The sequence below is a fragment of the Ananas comosus genome, linkage group 1, assembly GCF_001540865.1.
Source record: "Ananas comosus cultivar F153 linkage group 1, ASM154086v1, whole genome shotgun sequence".
NCBI classification, from domain to species: domain Eukaryota; kingdom Viridiplantae; phylum Streptophyta; class Magnoliopsida; order Poales; family Bromeliaceae; genus Ananas; species Ananas comosus.
The window spans coordinates 1,721,013-1,736,545 of NC_033621.1; the positions used below are offsets into that span (position 1 = coordinate 1,721,013).

Consider the following 15,533-nt stretch of genomic DNA (forward strand, 5'->3'; position numbering starts at 1 on the left):
AATAATAGTTGAGATGACTATTTCAAAATTGTCCACAGTTGAGGGGGGTCTCTAAATAGTTTTACCATACAAAAAAAAAGAAGAAATGCTAAGTTTACAACCAAAAAATTGTAATTTCTATGATCTCTCTCATCCAAAAATTACAGATTTTTTTTATTTTAATAAAACATTCTAAATCTGTCTCTCATTTAATTATTACGAACACCTCCTCCGAATATAACCATAAACCTCTCTTTCGCTTATCTCTCCATCAACCAATCCCTTGATCCCATCATCCCATCCTCACAATCCCCATTTACTTTATTATTATTAACTATTGTATTTATTTAATAATAATAGTAATAATAATAATAATAATACTCACTGATCATTATTATTATTATTATTATTATTATTATTATTATTAATTTTTACATTTATTATGGTCCTCCTCTTTCTTTCTCTCTCTCTCTCTCTCTCTCTCTCTAGTTCCTTTTGTTGTACCCATTCTCCCCCTATTATATCATCACCACCACCCTTTTATATAGTCTCCTTTCTCTCTCCTACCCTCGCGCGAGCACTTGGCAATGGCTTTCGCCATTCCCTCTCAGATTCGCCCGAGCTCCCCCCCTTCCCCCTGAGATCGAAACCCTCCTCGATCGATCCCCCGGCCTCTCCTTCTCTCTCTCTTTCTCTCTCCTCTCCTCTCCTCTCCTCTCCTCTCCTCTCGGTAAGCTGCGTCTCGCTCTCTCGCTCCTCCTCGTCGACGGCGAAACCCTAGAGGTCGTGGTGGTCGCGGCAATGGCGGCGTCCGCCGTGGCGTCCCCGCTGTGCACGTGGCTGGTGGCTGCGTGCATGTCGGTCGCGTGCGGCGAGGAGCGCCCGCGGGGGCAATGGAGGGGCTCCGCGCTCGGCGGGGCCGGGCCGCGGCGGCGGAGGGGGCGCGGCGGCGTTGGAGCGGCGGCGGCGGCGTCGTGGATGGAGCGGCGGGATCCGCCGCGGAGGATCATCTCCGCCCTGTTCGGGGGTTCCGGGGGGATCCAGGGGCTCATGAGCACGTGCCTTGCCTTCGAGCCCTGCGCCGATTTCGTCCACGGCTCCACCAATGGCTCCGCCTCCTTCCTGGCCGAGCACCTCTTCGGCGCCACTCGGAGGCGGCGCAGGGCCGCGCGCTCCTCCGCAGCTTCTGGTGACAGCTCGATTCCGTTTCTTTTATTTTTTTTTTCCTCGCTACTTGTTTTTCTTGTCTTATCTCTTCGGATCAGTGCTTCATTCGTTGATTAGGATTTATATAATCAATGATTATACTATCGGGTTAAGGATTAAACTATAATTTAATTCATTTTTGGCTATTTAGGGTTGAGACAGTGGAAATTATAATGGATGGATTAGAAGGTTAAATTAGGTTCTAATTCGTTTCACATTGTTTGCGTGGGTTGGGACACTGGCGTTGCGTAGAGGGGTCTTTTGGCCATCCGTAACACCTAGCAGAGTGAAAATAACGGCAGGATATGTGGGTGAATAATTCCCTTTTAAGGATCTCGGCCCTAGAAATTGGCGCATGACCTTGTTTTTTACCGGGACTCCTTGAGGATTGTTCTCTTCCTCTTGTCTCTGGTAGTAGTAGTTTTTAGGGTGGAAGATTTCGGGTAAATTGGCTAAATATTTTTGTAGTTTATCTTGTCTCGCTCTTTTTGTTTGTTACTGTGATTATTTCGTTCATAATAATTTCTGAGGTTGATGTGAAGTGATGGTTAATTGCAATCAAATCTTAAAAAAATTTTGCCATCTCTGATCAGTTCCAAAAAGTCAAAACCTTCAAAAGAATGCTTCAAGCATATTTCTAGATACCATCCAATTAGAGAGACAAAGCAAAAAATTCTAAAAAAAATGAGAGAAAAGAAATTACGGTTTTAGTTACTTATGCTTTTAATGCTAATAATAGCTGTCAATTCTTCTGTTAATTTGCCATCATACTGATGATGAGGATGGTTAGGGTGATGATAGTAGAAATCGCTTGCTGGAACTGATGTTGCTAGATGCAGGAAAAGCTATGGCGGTTGCATTGCAACCTGAAAAGGAAGCTGTGGAGAAAAAGAAACTTGACACCAAACAGAGGAGGGTTGTTGTGACGGGCATGGGTGTAGTGACTCCACTAGGCCATGATCCTGATGTCTTTTACGATAATCTTCTTGCTGGCGTCAGTGGCATTAGTGAGATAGAGACGTTTGATTGTTCAAGTTTCCCTACGGTAAAAATCCACCTTAATCAAATATTCTATTTCTTGATTTATTTTTGCCATTTGGGCAAGGCTAAAATCTTTTTATAACTTTTGATATTAGAATTTCCTGTAGAGGATTGCAGGAGAAATTAAATCCTTTTCTTGTGATGGGTGGGTCGCGCCAAAACTATCGAAGCGGATGGATAAATTCATGCTGTACTTGCTAATTGCTGGGAAAAAAGCATTGGAGGATGGTGGAATTACAGAGGATATCATGAATCTTTTAGACAAAACTAGGTGTGGAGTTCTCATTGGGTCTGCCATGGGTGGTATGAAGGTAGGATTCTGTAATTAATTGTCCACATTGGTGAAGACATAGTATGCAGGGGGAAAAAATGAATGAACAAACTAGGTGGCTTTGATCGACACTGCTTTTGCTAAATACTTGTGTTCTTTCTTTCAATTTCATTTGGTTTTCGGTGCTATGCAAGCAGGTGTTTAACGATGCGATTGAAGCATTAAGGGTCTCTTACAAGAAAATGAATCCGTTTTGTGTACCTTTTGCAACTACAAACATGGGGTCTGCCATTCTTGCAATGGATCTGGTTGGTTAAAATGACCTGTTCTTTGAAAAATACTAGCATTCTATTGCTTGAAATATGAAGTCCTAAAAATGATGTTGCTTATGCTATCGTGTGTAGGGTTGGATGGGCCCCAACTATTCTATATCTACTGCATGTGCGACTAGCAACTTCTGTATTCTGAATGCCGCGAATCATATTAGAAGAGGTGAAGCTGTAAGTAGATCACTTCCGTCTCTTTCTTGGTATTTAATTGAAACAGGAATGGTGGTGATTACCTTTCTTCTTAACCTTGCAGGACCTGATGCTTTGTGGTGGTTCTGACGCTGCTGTCATACCCATAGGTACAGTTGTTTTATTTGTCCCACACAGTTATTCTATTCCTTCTAATCATATATCAATATTTTTTACTATCTGAAAAATAAGTATTTTGTTTGTGTGCTACAGGATTGGGAGGTTTTGTGGCTTGCAGAGCACTTTCACAGAGAAACAATGATCCCACAAAAGCTTCCAGGCCCTGGGATGTTGTAAGTAGCTCTAAAGTAAAATTGTGCACTTACTTACGTGCAATCCATCTAAATGTTAGGGAACAAGTGATAAATCACTTCACAAGAAATGTTGGTGACTATCTCATGCAAGATCAATAGTGGGCTGGTTGGTTGTAGACTTGTTGGAGATTTGCATTTTTGAGCACTTTGGAGTTTGAATTTCAGTAACTCTGTTTATCTATTCATGATAGGACCGTGATGGATTTGTTATGGGAGAAGGAGCTGGCGTGCTTCTGTTAGAAGAACTAGAACATGCTAAGGTTCTTTGGCTTTATATATTTACATATATATAGAGCTAGGCTCCTATAATATCTATAGTATCGAGACTCCGGTACTATAGTCTTATTTTCGATCTTAAAGTATTCAAATCAACAATCCACACCGTTAAAATTGATCTAGGATATTTGAAGTTTTTAGAAATAAAATTTTATATTTTTTCGACATAGTTTACTTTATAATCAAACCATTTTAAAATGTCAATTTTCAATGGCTACTATGGCGTGTTTGTAGTTTAACAGTGTAAAAGAATCTAAATTTATTCAAATTTTGATAGAAAATACTTTAAACTATCTAGATCAAGGTCAGCATCTTTGATCTTGAATTCAAAAGTCTTATTCTCAAATTTTAGAGATTGTTCAATTTTTGCTGTTTATTTTTGTATGATTTACTTACTAGGTAAATGATGTCAAAAAAAATAAAATTTTATTCCTAAGAACTTCATATGCCCTATATCATATTTAACATTGTGAATCGTTAATTTGAACACCCTAAGATCGAAAACGAGACTATAGTACTGCTGGAGCTCCGGTACTATAGATAGTATAGTAGCCACACTCCATATATATATATATATATATATCGAATTGCTTTGATGTGGCTTTTTTTTTTTCTTCATGTTAGTTCAAGCCTTAAACATTTCTACTTTTCTCTTTATGTTTAACAGCAAAGAGGAGCAGAGATCTACGCTGAGTTTCTAGGAGGAAGCTTCACATGTGATGCATACCACATGACAGAGCCACATCCTGAAGGTAAATGACATGTTGCAGTTCATGGCATACTTGCACTTCCTCTTTTCTTTTCATCTTATTTTCAACCTCTTGTTAATGATCTATGTGTCTTGTTGTTTGCTTAATATTGATACAGGGACGGGTGTTATTCTCTGTATTGAGAAGGCACTAGCAGAATCCGGGGTAGCCAAAGAAGACGTCAATTATGTCAATGCTCATGCAACTTCTACACCAGCTGGTGACCTGAAAGAGTATCAAGCTCTCATTCATTGTTTTGGGCAGAATCCTGAGGTATGTTGGTTGAATCTAGGAATACTTCTTCATTTTAATAAGCTACTTAACAAGATTCTGCAGCTACGAGTGAACTCGACAAAATCCATGACGGGGCATCTACTGGGAGCTGCTGGAGGAGTGGAAGCTGTTGCTGTGATACAGGTAAATCAAAACATTGTAGTATACTTATTTTTTTTCTTAACTCTGTGAAAAACTGAGTATCACCTCCTTGAATTCTGAGGTTGTTTCCAAGTTCTGTCCCTATAGGCTTTCAATTTTCTTTAGATACTCCTTAATCTTGTTTGCCCTGTCCCTTGAGAATTAAATAGATGAACATTCGGTACAGCAGTGACATTCCATAGAAACTTTGAGTTATAGCAGATTGCTTAAGAGACTGTTTGCTGCAGAGGGGAGCAAATTGTCCCAGATCATTAAGATTGGGAGCAAATGTCAACCGATTTTTTGGTACAATAACAGAAAGTTTCTCTTATGATAGTCTTGGAGAGTTTATCAAGTCGCTTGTTTGTTTCTTCTATTTCCATAGGCGCCACCAAAAAGAAATAACTGCTGTGGCACGGGGTTGTGCCGGAAACTTGCCGTTACGATATGTCATTGTGCGTGCTAGATAGTACCGATGTGTGCCGAACATAAAAATATATGTGTGCCAACACATAATGGCATGAAATATTTATTTTCTTTAGCAACAAATTATTCGAACTGTTTATTATATATATTTTATCAAATCTTTTGAACTTTATTGAGAAAATTACTTACTAATTTAAAGAATAGAGGGTTTTGAGCCCTGCCATCGGCACGGGGCCCGTATCGTGCTGATATCTTGTTGGCACGATACGGTACGGTGAATAAGGTCCGTGCCGATGGGCACTTAAATCCTTGGGCCCCAACCCAAGAGTCCCTGTATATGAGTCATTAGTTATTAAGTAGATGATTACTGATATTTATAGTTCAGCAGTATCAACAATAAGGGAATGCATGGAGTGAACTAAAAGAAACTATTGAAATCTACTGACTGTTTATGAAACATCTTCACTCAAAAGCATTAAAGTAATCTTAATGGACTAGCAGTTATAAGAAAAGATGTACCTTCGAACAAGTATAATCGCCTATTAACAATTGAAAGGACGCTGAATGTTGATGCTTACTACGATTCTTTTCATTTCAATATGAAATGGCAATTTTCGCACTAAAATACTTTTAATCCTAATCTTTTTAAATTTTCATACTTTTAGGACATATGTGATAAATGCTTACAATTCAGGATTCTATCATAGATTACTTTACAAGTTGACTTCCCTCTATGCCTAGCAATTGTATTCCAATCTTTACAAAGTTGACATTAGCAATGATCTCTTGAAATTGTACCTTACGTGTCATAATGTTTACTTTGTATTTGCAATGTGCATATCTAAATTTGCCAATTTTCAAGTTATCGCTATTTATATTTATCATAAAAATTTTATAGAAGTTGGAATGAAATAACCGTTATCCAGTAGTGGCGCATCGAAGTAGGTTCTTCAGAAAACATAGTTTGGATGTAGAAAAATGTCCCATGCTCAATAAGGTACAATTTTGTTCTGGTAGTCAATGAGAATACTTTTAGAAATTAGAATACTATATAAAAAGTTGGCATGGATGCATGAGGGATGTGTGATAGATGTGTGCAAGCACATTGTCTGCACGTCTGTGCTGCATCAGCTCAAGCAACTTGTTCAGTAAGCAGCTGAATAGTCATCACAACTTTTTTGCTGTGTCCATGTTTCACAGGTTACAAATTACTGTCAAAAGTTTCCTTGTATGATTGTGATGTTCAAATTACTTATTTAACAAGAATGAATGATCACATAAATGTAGAAATAATCAAGTGAAGTGCCTCGTTGATTTTGTGGCCGCTTTTGTGGCAGTGTATTTACATCACTACAATTATCAAACTTCGCAAGGCATCTCCCATGACCTGATTCTGTTCTGATTTTATTTTTGTGGGCATTTTTGCTTCTATGCAGGCAATACGCAAAGGGTGGGTCCATCCAAATATCAATCTAGACAACCCTGAGAAAAGTGTGGTATGTTCTCATTGTCCTTGGTTTTCATCACTTCACAGCGTTTTTTTTGGTTCTTGTTGAGTTAGTTGGTAAACACCAGCATCTAAGATTAGGATCAAAAGATACAGGTGACTTCCCAATTATTTATGAGATTAAAATTCAAGACGCAAGTTTTCATCTGTTATCAGTAGATCTCAGGAGGCAAGGAAAAGAATACTAGTGAAGCTTATAAGAAATGTGCATATTAGAATATCTTGAGATGGGATAGTAAATCACTTTCCTTTAATAAATTGATTCTGTAAAGATCTTTTTATATTGTAAGCTCTTTGAGGTTGCCTAAATTGGAAGTACGGATGTAGGATGCCAACGTACTGGTAGGATCAAGAAAAGAACGGCTGGATGTGAAGGTAGCGCTATCCAACTCCTTTGGCTTTGGCGGACACAACTCGTCGATCCTGTTTGCACCGTACAAGTGACCGACGTTTGATACTCATGGAATACTTGGTCAAGAGGCGTAAGAGCCCTAGGGCTTTTTCTGCTGTTATTGTAGGATTCTAATGAATCAAAGCCGGGGGATCTTTTTTTTGGCATAAATTGTAGCCAAGAAAAGCATTGGGCCCGCCTCTGTGCTTTTTGAATTAGATGTTCTTGACAGACAATGTAATGTTTTTGAGAAGCATTAGGCCGTATAAGTATTTCACCGAGAATGTGGGAAGGGGCTGGCCTTTTCAATTTCGTAGGCCGATATTTGTTTTTTCTGGTTGTTGGATCGGCGCTCTAAGAGATTACTCTTTTGATCCCTTTTGTTTGTTACTTCTGCATGCTGCAGCGCCCAAACTGCAGATAAATGATCACATTTACATTTGAGTGGGCTTGATCTAGGACTTGTGGTATTCAATGAATTCCTTGCGGTCGAGCCTTTTTTTTTTCTTTGACTTCTTGTGGGCTGAGTTGATAGAACATTGGGGGAGGTTATCGACAACCAACTAGTGATCACCTTAGGTTGTGATAAAACATTGGTTGGAATAGTGTGTGAATGGCATGTCATATGTATGAATTTACTGTTGTCTGTCAAAACATCTTGGCAACCCTCATCAGGTAAGAGCAAGTGAAACGAAGTATGGCGCTGATTTTATTTCAATAAAGTAAGATCAGGACTATGTCTGCTTTTCAACAGATGTTCTCCTTGCATTTGCTTCAGTTACACTCATTCATGGGTTAGGGTTTCATTAACCCTATCTTATTCTTTCTTTTTCTGCAGTTACATTGTTCTTTGCTATCGTCATTCAAGGTTATTTTGGTTTTCATCTTGCTCTTAAAGCATTTTTCTGTTTGCTTAACTTATCCTCCCATGGTAAGCTGTCGAGTTCATTAAACTCGCCGCCGAGTGCAGTATGTTCCAATTCCGCGGCACCAAAAATACCCAAATGAGCGTGCCAGTTCCGAGTCCCAGCGAGGACTTAGAACACAAGTGTAGAAAAGCTACGGTCGCAACACCGACCGAATCATAGAAAACAAAATTTGCTTGCTAACCCACCCACATTCACAATGAACGTAGCAAAGACGATGATGACATATTTCCTATTTTACATATTATTAGGTTTCATCATTCCAACCTTCCCTCTTCCTTCCGTCGATTTGTTGACCTTAATCACGACTTAGTATGATCTCATCTTGCTGTCCATTACTAACTAGCTACTAAAACACTGTAACTGAGACCGCAAATTTGATTAAAACCTCTTTCCCTGCCCACTTAGCAGGGAGCATCAGAACAAATACATTTTTTAAGCTTCTCCTATTTCTTTCTTTGTTAACCTTTATACAGCAATAATACTGAAATTAATTATCATCTGTTTAGGTATAATATTATACCACTCATTAACGTCATTCTCAAGAGTGGTTCTAGGAATAACAATCACAAATAATCGCTGCTTTAATAATTAGTACGAGTTTATTTATTTATTATAAATCGGTGAGGATTGATTGGGGCGGTTCGCATGCTAGTCTTCTTATTAATAAATATAAGATTCTATATAAATAGGACGATAGCAAATAAAATAATTTGATTAATGTGTTGTTAGTGTTTGGTTGGTCGAGTTCAAATTAACATACTTGGTAAGTCACAGCCTATATTGTTTGATGTACAAAGTGCAAATTTTCTAGTTCCCTCTTGTTATGGAATCGCTCGGCAAATTTAATTAGCACACTTCGCGCAATTTTGCAACTATAAATTAACTAAAATAATTAGTTTAAATTTTAAAGTCAAAATAATATTGACTGATTCAAATCAAATAAATTAAAAAATTAGTTAGTATAATTAAAATTTTGAAAGGTTAAATAACCGAATTAAAATAGTTCATAATAAAAATAAATTTGGTACACTTTTGCCTTAATTAAATTAAATCAAAATTGGAAAAAAAAAAAACACTACAGTAAGAGAGCTAACATTTTTGACAGGAGAAAGAGTGAAATTGCCATTTTATGTTTCAAAAAATCACATAACAGGGAGCGTAGTACAATATACACCGCCTAAACGATCCCATGTCCAAAAAATAATAATAATAAAAATAAATCAAACTAAATTCCCTTGGATTTCCCGTTTTACCCCTCCATTCCTCACCCCTGACCCCACAACCTTACGACGTTACCACTTAACGCCGTCCGGTCCTGGTAACGGTACCACCCGAGATGGGGATCCCCTCTCCTCATCCTAAACCCCGTCCATCCCGCTAACGGCGTTTCGCAGGCAACCTCACTGACGCCGTCATCCCCTCCTCCTCCCTCTTCCCGTTTTTCCTCCTCGTCCCGCTCGTCGCCGTTATCCTCCACGTGGAAGTACGTGGTGAACCTCCCCCTGGGGGTCCCCTCCCCCTCCACGTGGCATCTCGGCGACCGATCCACGTGTCCGGCGACCGAGGGCCCCGGCGGGGCGCGCGACGCTCGGGGGCTGGCGACGGGAGTGGGAGGAGCGTCGGATTTGGAAGCGACGGCCCTGATGCGCCAGAGGCCGAGGCGACGGCGAGCCACGCCAGGAGCGGGGCGGCGAGGGCGGCGGCGTAGCGGCACGCGAAGGCCTCAACCGAAGCTTCTACCGCAGGATCCATTTCTTCTAGAAGGTTCCAAAGCGCACACTTCTACCACACTAGAGGAGGAATTTTAGGGGGTGGGGAATTGGGGAGGAACGATGTTGGGGTGGGTGTTTTTATTTGTAAAGATGGGGAGCGGAGAAGACGAAATCTGGGCCGTTGGATTCGGGGGGGGGTCGGGGAATCGCGTGGGAAGATGCCGAGAATCGAAGCGGTCGACTTGTTCCGATTGGAGGATAATGCGACACGTGTCACGCTTGCATATGTTGATTGTGAAGTGGGCCCGGACGGAGTTGTGGTGATGTGCGGCGGAGCGATTGGACGGCCCGGATGCTGCTGGATGCATGTGTGCGTTGTGGGGGAGGAGAGACTGTTTGTGTGGCTACACGTCAGTTGGGGCCCACCCAGCTGAGAGAAATTATTATTATTATTATTATTTATTATTTATTATTATATTCCAATTAAATTAGTAGTTAAGGTTTCTTTGCTTTCGTTGATCACATAATGTACGGAGAGAAAGTATGATAAAAAAATATTATGTTTGTTTTCGTATTGTATCCAGCATGTCGCGATGATTCGGTTATGATATATTTTTTACGGTATTATCGGAGAACGTAAAAGCATATTCTTATCTACTATTATCTCAACTCCATTTTATCCAATAATAAGTCTTAGTTTAATTCTCATGCCAATTACTTATTCTAGGAATTGTATTTGTATGATTAAATGCTAAACAATTATAGTATCATTAGTGACATTTTAGGTTATTGGAAAACTACTAAATATAAAATTTAAGGGACAATTATCAAATACATTAAGAGCAAGAGGCCCAAAATTTAGAAACATGAATTTTTTATCCTAAAATTAAGCTTTCCAGAGAAATTCAAAGAAATAATTCAAACTTCGACACAAAATATACAAAAACTAGTCATAGCTAAATAAAGCTCTCCATTTATGATCACAGATATATAGATTGCATTGCTCCTAAAAGACTAAAAGAAAGTTAATATTATCCCTTTAGTTTTCTAAGTGATAATAATTTGCCGTATAACCGGCTGTTCCTAGCACAAGTAGCAAAGGATTTGATTATTGATATCCGAGATCATAAATTTGAATTCTAGTTAGATTTACATCTCCAACTAAATTTATTTCTAAATGAAATATACGAAGTGGTTAACATACTATCTTTCTCTCTTAAAAAAAAAAAATTGCCACATAATTTTACTAGTTTTCAAAAAAATGAAAATAATACATCTCTGTATTGTTCCTCTCCGAACTTTTTGGCTTAGCATGTAGCGTCAAAAAATCCTTGGCATAACAACTAACATATGATCTCTGTTAGGCGGATCGGAGACGTAGAAGGAAAGTGGACGAATTCTGCAACTCTAAATGAATCCTTGTCTTAAATTTTTTCGAAGTCAAGTTGTGTCAATTTCTGTAGCTAATTTTTTTTTCATATATGACTGCAGTAGACAGTGTTTTTTTTTTTTTTTTTTTTGTTTAAAAAAATGTGAGAGAAAACTTATGGAAAAGTTACCCGCAGTCTTCACAAGCAGGCTGTAGGCTCAAGAACTAATGATGTGCGCCAGAAAAGTCTGGTGATTGTGCAGAAAAATAATAGCGCAAGTAAATTAATAAGCAAGTGTACCACCATTGAGTATCTCATGACCTGCATGGTTTGTATTTAATGTATTTTTGAAAATAAATAATAGTTTTATATTATACATAAAATAAAAATTTTGCACCGAATTCTTCTTCCTGAACTATATATCACCTACACTTAGGTCCTGTTTAAAATTGCAAAAAGTTATATTATGTGCCGCGAAAAGGTACTATAAAAAATATTTTATTTATTTTCGTACGTAATATAGTATTTTTTTACATTACAATGAGTTTATTGCGATATATTTTTACAGTCATACCAAAAAATAGAAAAAAAAATTTTATTTGCTTTTCATCCTAACTTTGTTTGGCCTAATAATATTTGACATACTTTAATACCTAACGAACCCAGTGAATTATATGAATTAAGTACCTTTTCAACGGATTGAAGTTATCCAAGATATAATAATACGGTAGTTTTTATAATAAAAAATAGGGCTAATTTTATACAGATCTCTATAAATATAGTGAATTAAAAATATATTTATATAAAGTTCAACTTTCGTATATTATTTCTATTAAAGTCCTAATATTTTTAAATATACTCCTCTTGTTTATTACCATTAAAATACTGCCCATTTTACAAGTGAAATGACTTTTTACCATCACAAATATATCTCTCTAAAAATACCAGCCGTTAATTGAAAAGGAATAAAAAGGTCAATTCACCTTATTAACTAACAAGGGTTAAATATTTAACATATGATTAACTAAATTTTTTTAAAGAATTCTAATGGTAGGAACATATTTAAAAATATCATGATTTTTATGGAATCAAATAAATAAAAATTAAATTTTATAGAAATATATTTATAATTTACTATATTTACGGTGACGTATATGCAATTAATCCTAATAAATAATATCCTAATCAACCAAGGACAAGCAAAGTCCAAATTCATGGACAGCTGGGCTTCTTAATTTTGAGAGAGTTTCCACCATCAATGGCAACTCAGCTTGACAGCACAACTTTTTAGACTACTAACAAAAATAGGAAAAATTCTAGAATGCAACAGGTATATTAGTGACGTGGCGTAATAAATCAATCAAATTAATCTTTTTAAGAATATATGTTTCATCATAATTATAAAAAATATTTTTATTATATTTTTATTTGAAAAAAAAAATTATGATTAACTTGTTATTGATGACGTGTGCAATTAAGTATGACAGTGTAGAATTCCTCCAAAAATAGAGAGTGCATCAAGTAGCAACTTGTCACTTACTGGATTTAGGTGCTGTAGTATAGGCTCCAACAAAATGACAATGACAATAAATACAAGGAAAACTTTAAATATCATTTCTCTAATTTTTTATTTTTTTATTTTAATATTCTATAATTTAAAGTGTATTATTTTAGTATCATATAGTTTTATTTTTTTCTTTTTTTTATTCACTTCACTAATTTTTTTTATTAAATCAGTAATAAAATTAAAACTAAAGAATACTAAAGTGAATATTCGATAAACTATATGTGAGGTATTTGAAGTTTTTTGTATATAATTTAACAAAAAGTTAACGAAAAAATTGACGAAAAACGAAAATAAAATTATAAGATGCTAAATTGATATATTTTAAATCATAAAGTATTAAAATAAGAAAGTTAAAAATTACAGAGATAGTATTAAAAGTTTACCCATAAATATCCAGTGACAATCTACCCAAAAACTAAAAATAAAAAAAAAAATTTGCAGGACTACATGACAAAAAATAATGAATGTAGACGCAAGCCTTGCGATAGGACCTATATATCTAACTACATATATATAGACTATAGAGTTATCCTCTACATATAGAGTTGCTATTTCATGTACCCTCATGATGTAGCATTAACTCTATGTGCACTATATTTTAATATTCTGAGTTAGTATAACATATTTTAATCATTTATATAGATTTCAAGTTGAATTCTATTGTAAGTATTAATGAGTTAGTGTTATAGTCTTTTTTTTTTGACCCTGTTGGATTATACAACAGGCCCGGGTCATTAGATATGAACCATGAACCATTATTACATTTGATTTATAACCGAAAGAATTAATCTAACAGCTGAAAAATTTAATTACAAACACCAACCCTTATGCTTTTCGAAGTATTTTCGTTCAATATCATTTATGTGTATTCAGTATTTATTTATGTAAAACTTCTTGATAGATTTAAAACATGAACTTTAACTTAATTGGATGGAGATATATATCTTTCTTCTGTAATAAGGGAGCCAGCTGGTAAATTTTGAAAATCCTGATTGTGGATTCAAAATTAAGACGCGATAATGCATGTTTTGATACAATAACCTTTCTATATTTTCAAAAGCTTAAGTTATTATATAACGGTATTTTATTTTTCTATATATATGTATAGAATTGAGCTCCTATGCTTTTAAAAGTACCAAAACTTTAGTGCTGGTAAGTTTTCAGCCTTTGGATTAAAATATATGTGGTTAGGATGATGTGGGCCATCTAGGATTGAGTGGGTGGTTGGTTGAATAGTATAATCTAACGGGTGTAAATGATTAACAGTGCTGATCTAACAGTCAAAAACCTACAAGCACCAAGTGCTTGGTGTTACAAGCACCATAGCCAGACTCTCTCTCTCTCTCTCTCTCTCTCTCTCTCTCTATATATATATATATATATATATAATTGAGTTAGAATACTTTTAGAAGCACCACCTCCTTGGTGTAAGTTTTTAGCTTTTGAATATACTCCTTGATTATTAATAGTCTTTGGATCAAATACTATTCCACCTACCACCACCTATCATCATCATCATCCCAACCCTACATTTATTCATCCAAAGGCTAAAAACTCAAAAGCACCATCTCTTTGGTGCTTTTGAAAGTATTCTAGCTCAACTCTCTCTCTCTCTCTCTCTCTCTCTCTATATATATATATATATATATATAGTAGCCTTAAAGCACGAAAGGCTTCGTACTTCCGATAGTATAGTAGCCTCACTCTATATATATATATATATATATATATATATATATATAGTAAGAGAGAGAGAGAGAGATACATTGATGCCGAGCATGCAATTAATTGGTGTCAGCGCAGTATCTACTTTTCCTTTCTCTACACGAGATCACGTTAGAGCACTACACTTTGCAGGAAAAGAACATTATATATATTAATTAAGAAGTATATATATAGAGAGGAGGGGTGTTACAAAGAGAGAGAGAGCCACTTTGGTGGAAACTTGGTTGTTGCCTACATGCACCTGCACCACCGCCCTCTTCACACAGCTGCGGCAAAGGGATTGGTTGATGATCGAACAAAGTCACTCGCAACATAAGCAGGTACGTGATTCATATGCCAAGTACCTTCTTAATGTGTTATTTGGTATGTTATTATCCTCTCACTTATTTTCCACATTCATTGTGTTACTAATTAATATAATAAGTGGCCTTTTGCCATTTTCTTATTTATACGTGTTGCACACATGATATATAGGGTGATTTGGATAACTGCCAAATTTTTAATAACTTTGTCCCAAAACAAACTTCTTTAACAGAGACAAATGTTAACTTGTTTAATTAAGTGCCTTTCTACAAGATATGCATGGAAAAGAAAAACTTGGACATGTACTTTCTCTTTATTGAATATAAATTATTGTCAAACAGTTATTTCACATGGTATCAGTAGTAAGAGTTGTGTGTTTAGAGGAGGGTTGACAATAGGTTATTGCCTTGAGCTTTTAGAGAAAAACCATTATTTATACTCTTCATAGGAAATACGAGATCTTGATCGTTAATGACTAAATTTACTTCTTCTAAGATGGACTAATTAGAGTGTGGTAAGCACATTTCCTTTTTCTTTTTCTTTTTCTTTTTTGGCATAAGAAACATTAATTTTAAGTATTAGAAAGCATGTAATATATCTTTGTTGGATGGTGTCTCCCTTTAAGAAAAGATTGTTTTTTTTGTTTTTTTTCTTCTTTTTTTTTACTGTAAGACACAGTGTGATTTATTGCACAGTAATATTTTAAAATTGTTCTTTCTCCTTAAAACAGTTAGCCTTCTGTTTGGAATGGTAATGGAGGAGATATAATATTTTTCTCATCTATTTATTCACAAGGCCATCCACCTAGCTAGGCCCTTTTTCTTTTTCCGGTAGA

At 36.3% G+C, this 15,533-nt stretch overlaps 1 protein-coding gene across 2 annotated transcripts; it reads left to right on the forward strand.

The window, feature by feature from the left end:
- LOC109713115 (3-oxoacyl-[acyl-carrier-protein] synthase II, chloroplastic) lies at positions 489-7,604 on the forward strand. 2 transcript variants are annotated; one of them, XM_020237084.1, is made up of 13 exons: positions 489-1,168; positions 2,019-2,230; positions 2,334-2,537; positions 2,695-2,805; positions 2,902-2,997; positions 3,080-3,125; positions 3,229-3,308; positions 3,521-3,589; positions 4,273-4,357; positions 4,473-4,627; positions 4,691-4,771; positions 6,631-6,690; positions 7,029-7,604. In XM_020237084.1, the coding sequence occupies exons 1-13, from the start codon at positions 781-783 to the stop codon at positions 7,143-7,145; spliced, it is 1,704 nt and encodes a 567-aa protein (XP_020092673.1). In that variant the 5' UTR covers positions 489-780; the 3' UTR covers positions 7,146-7,604. The 2 variants fall into 2 exon arrangements, with proteins under 2 accessions (XP_020092673.1, XP_020092680.1); XM_020237091.1 differs by having other exon boundaries at positions 490-1,168; positions 2,025-2,230.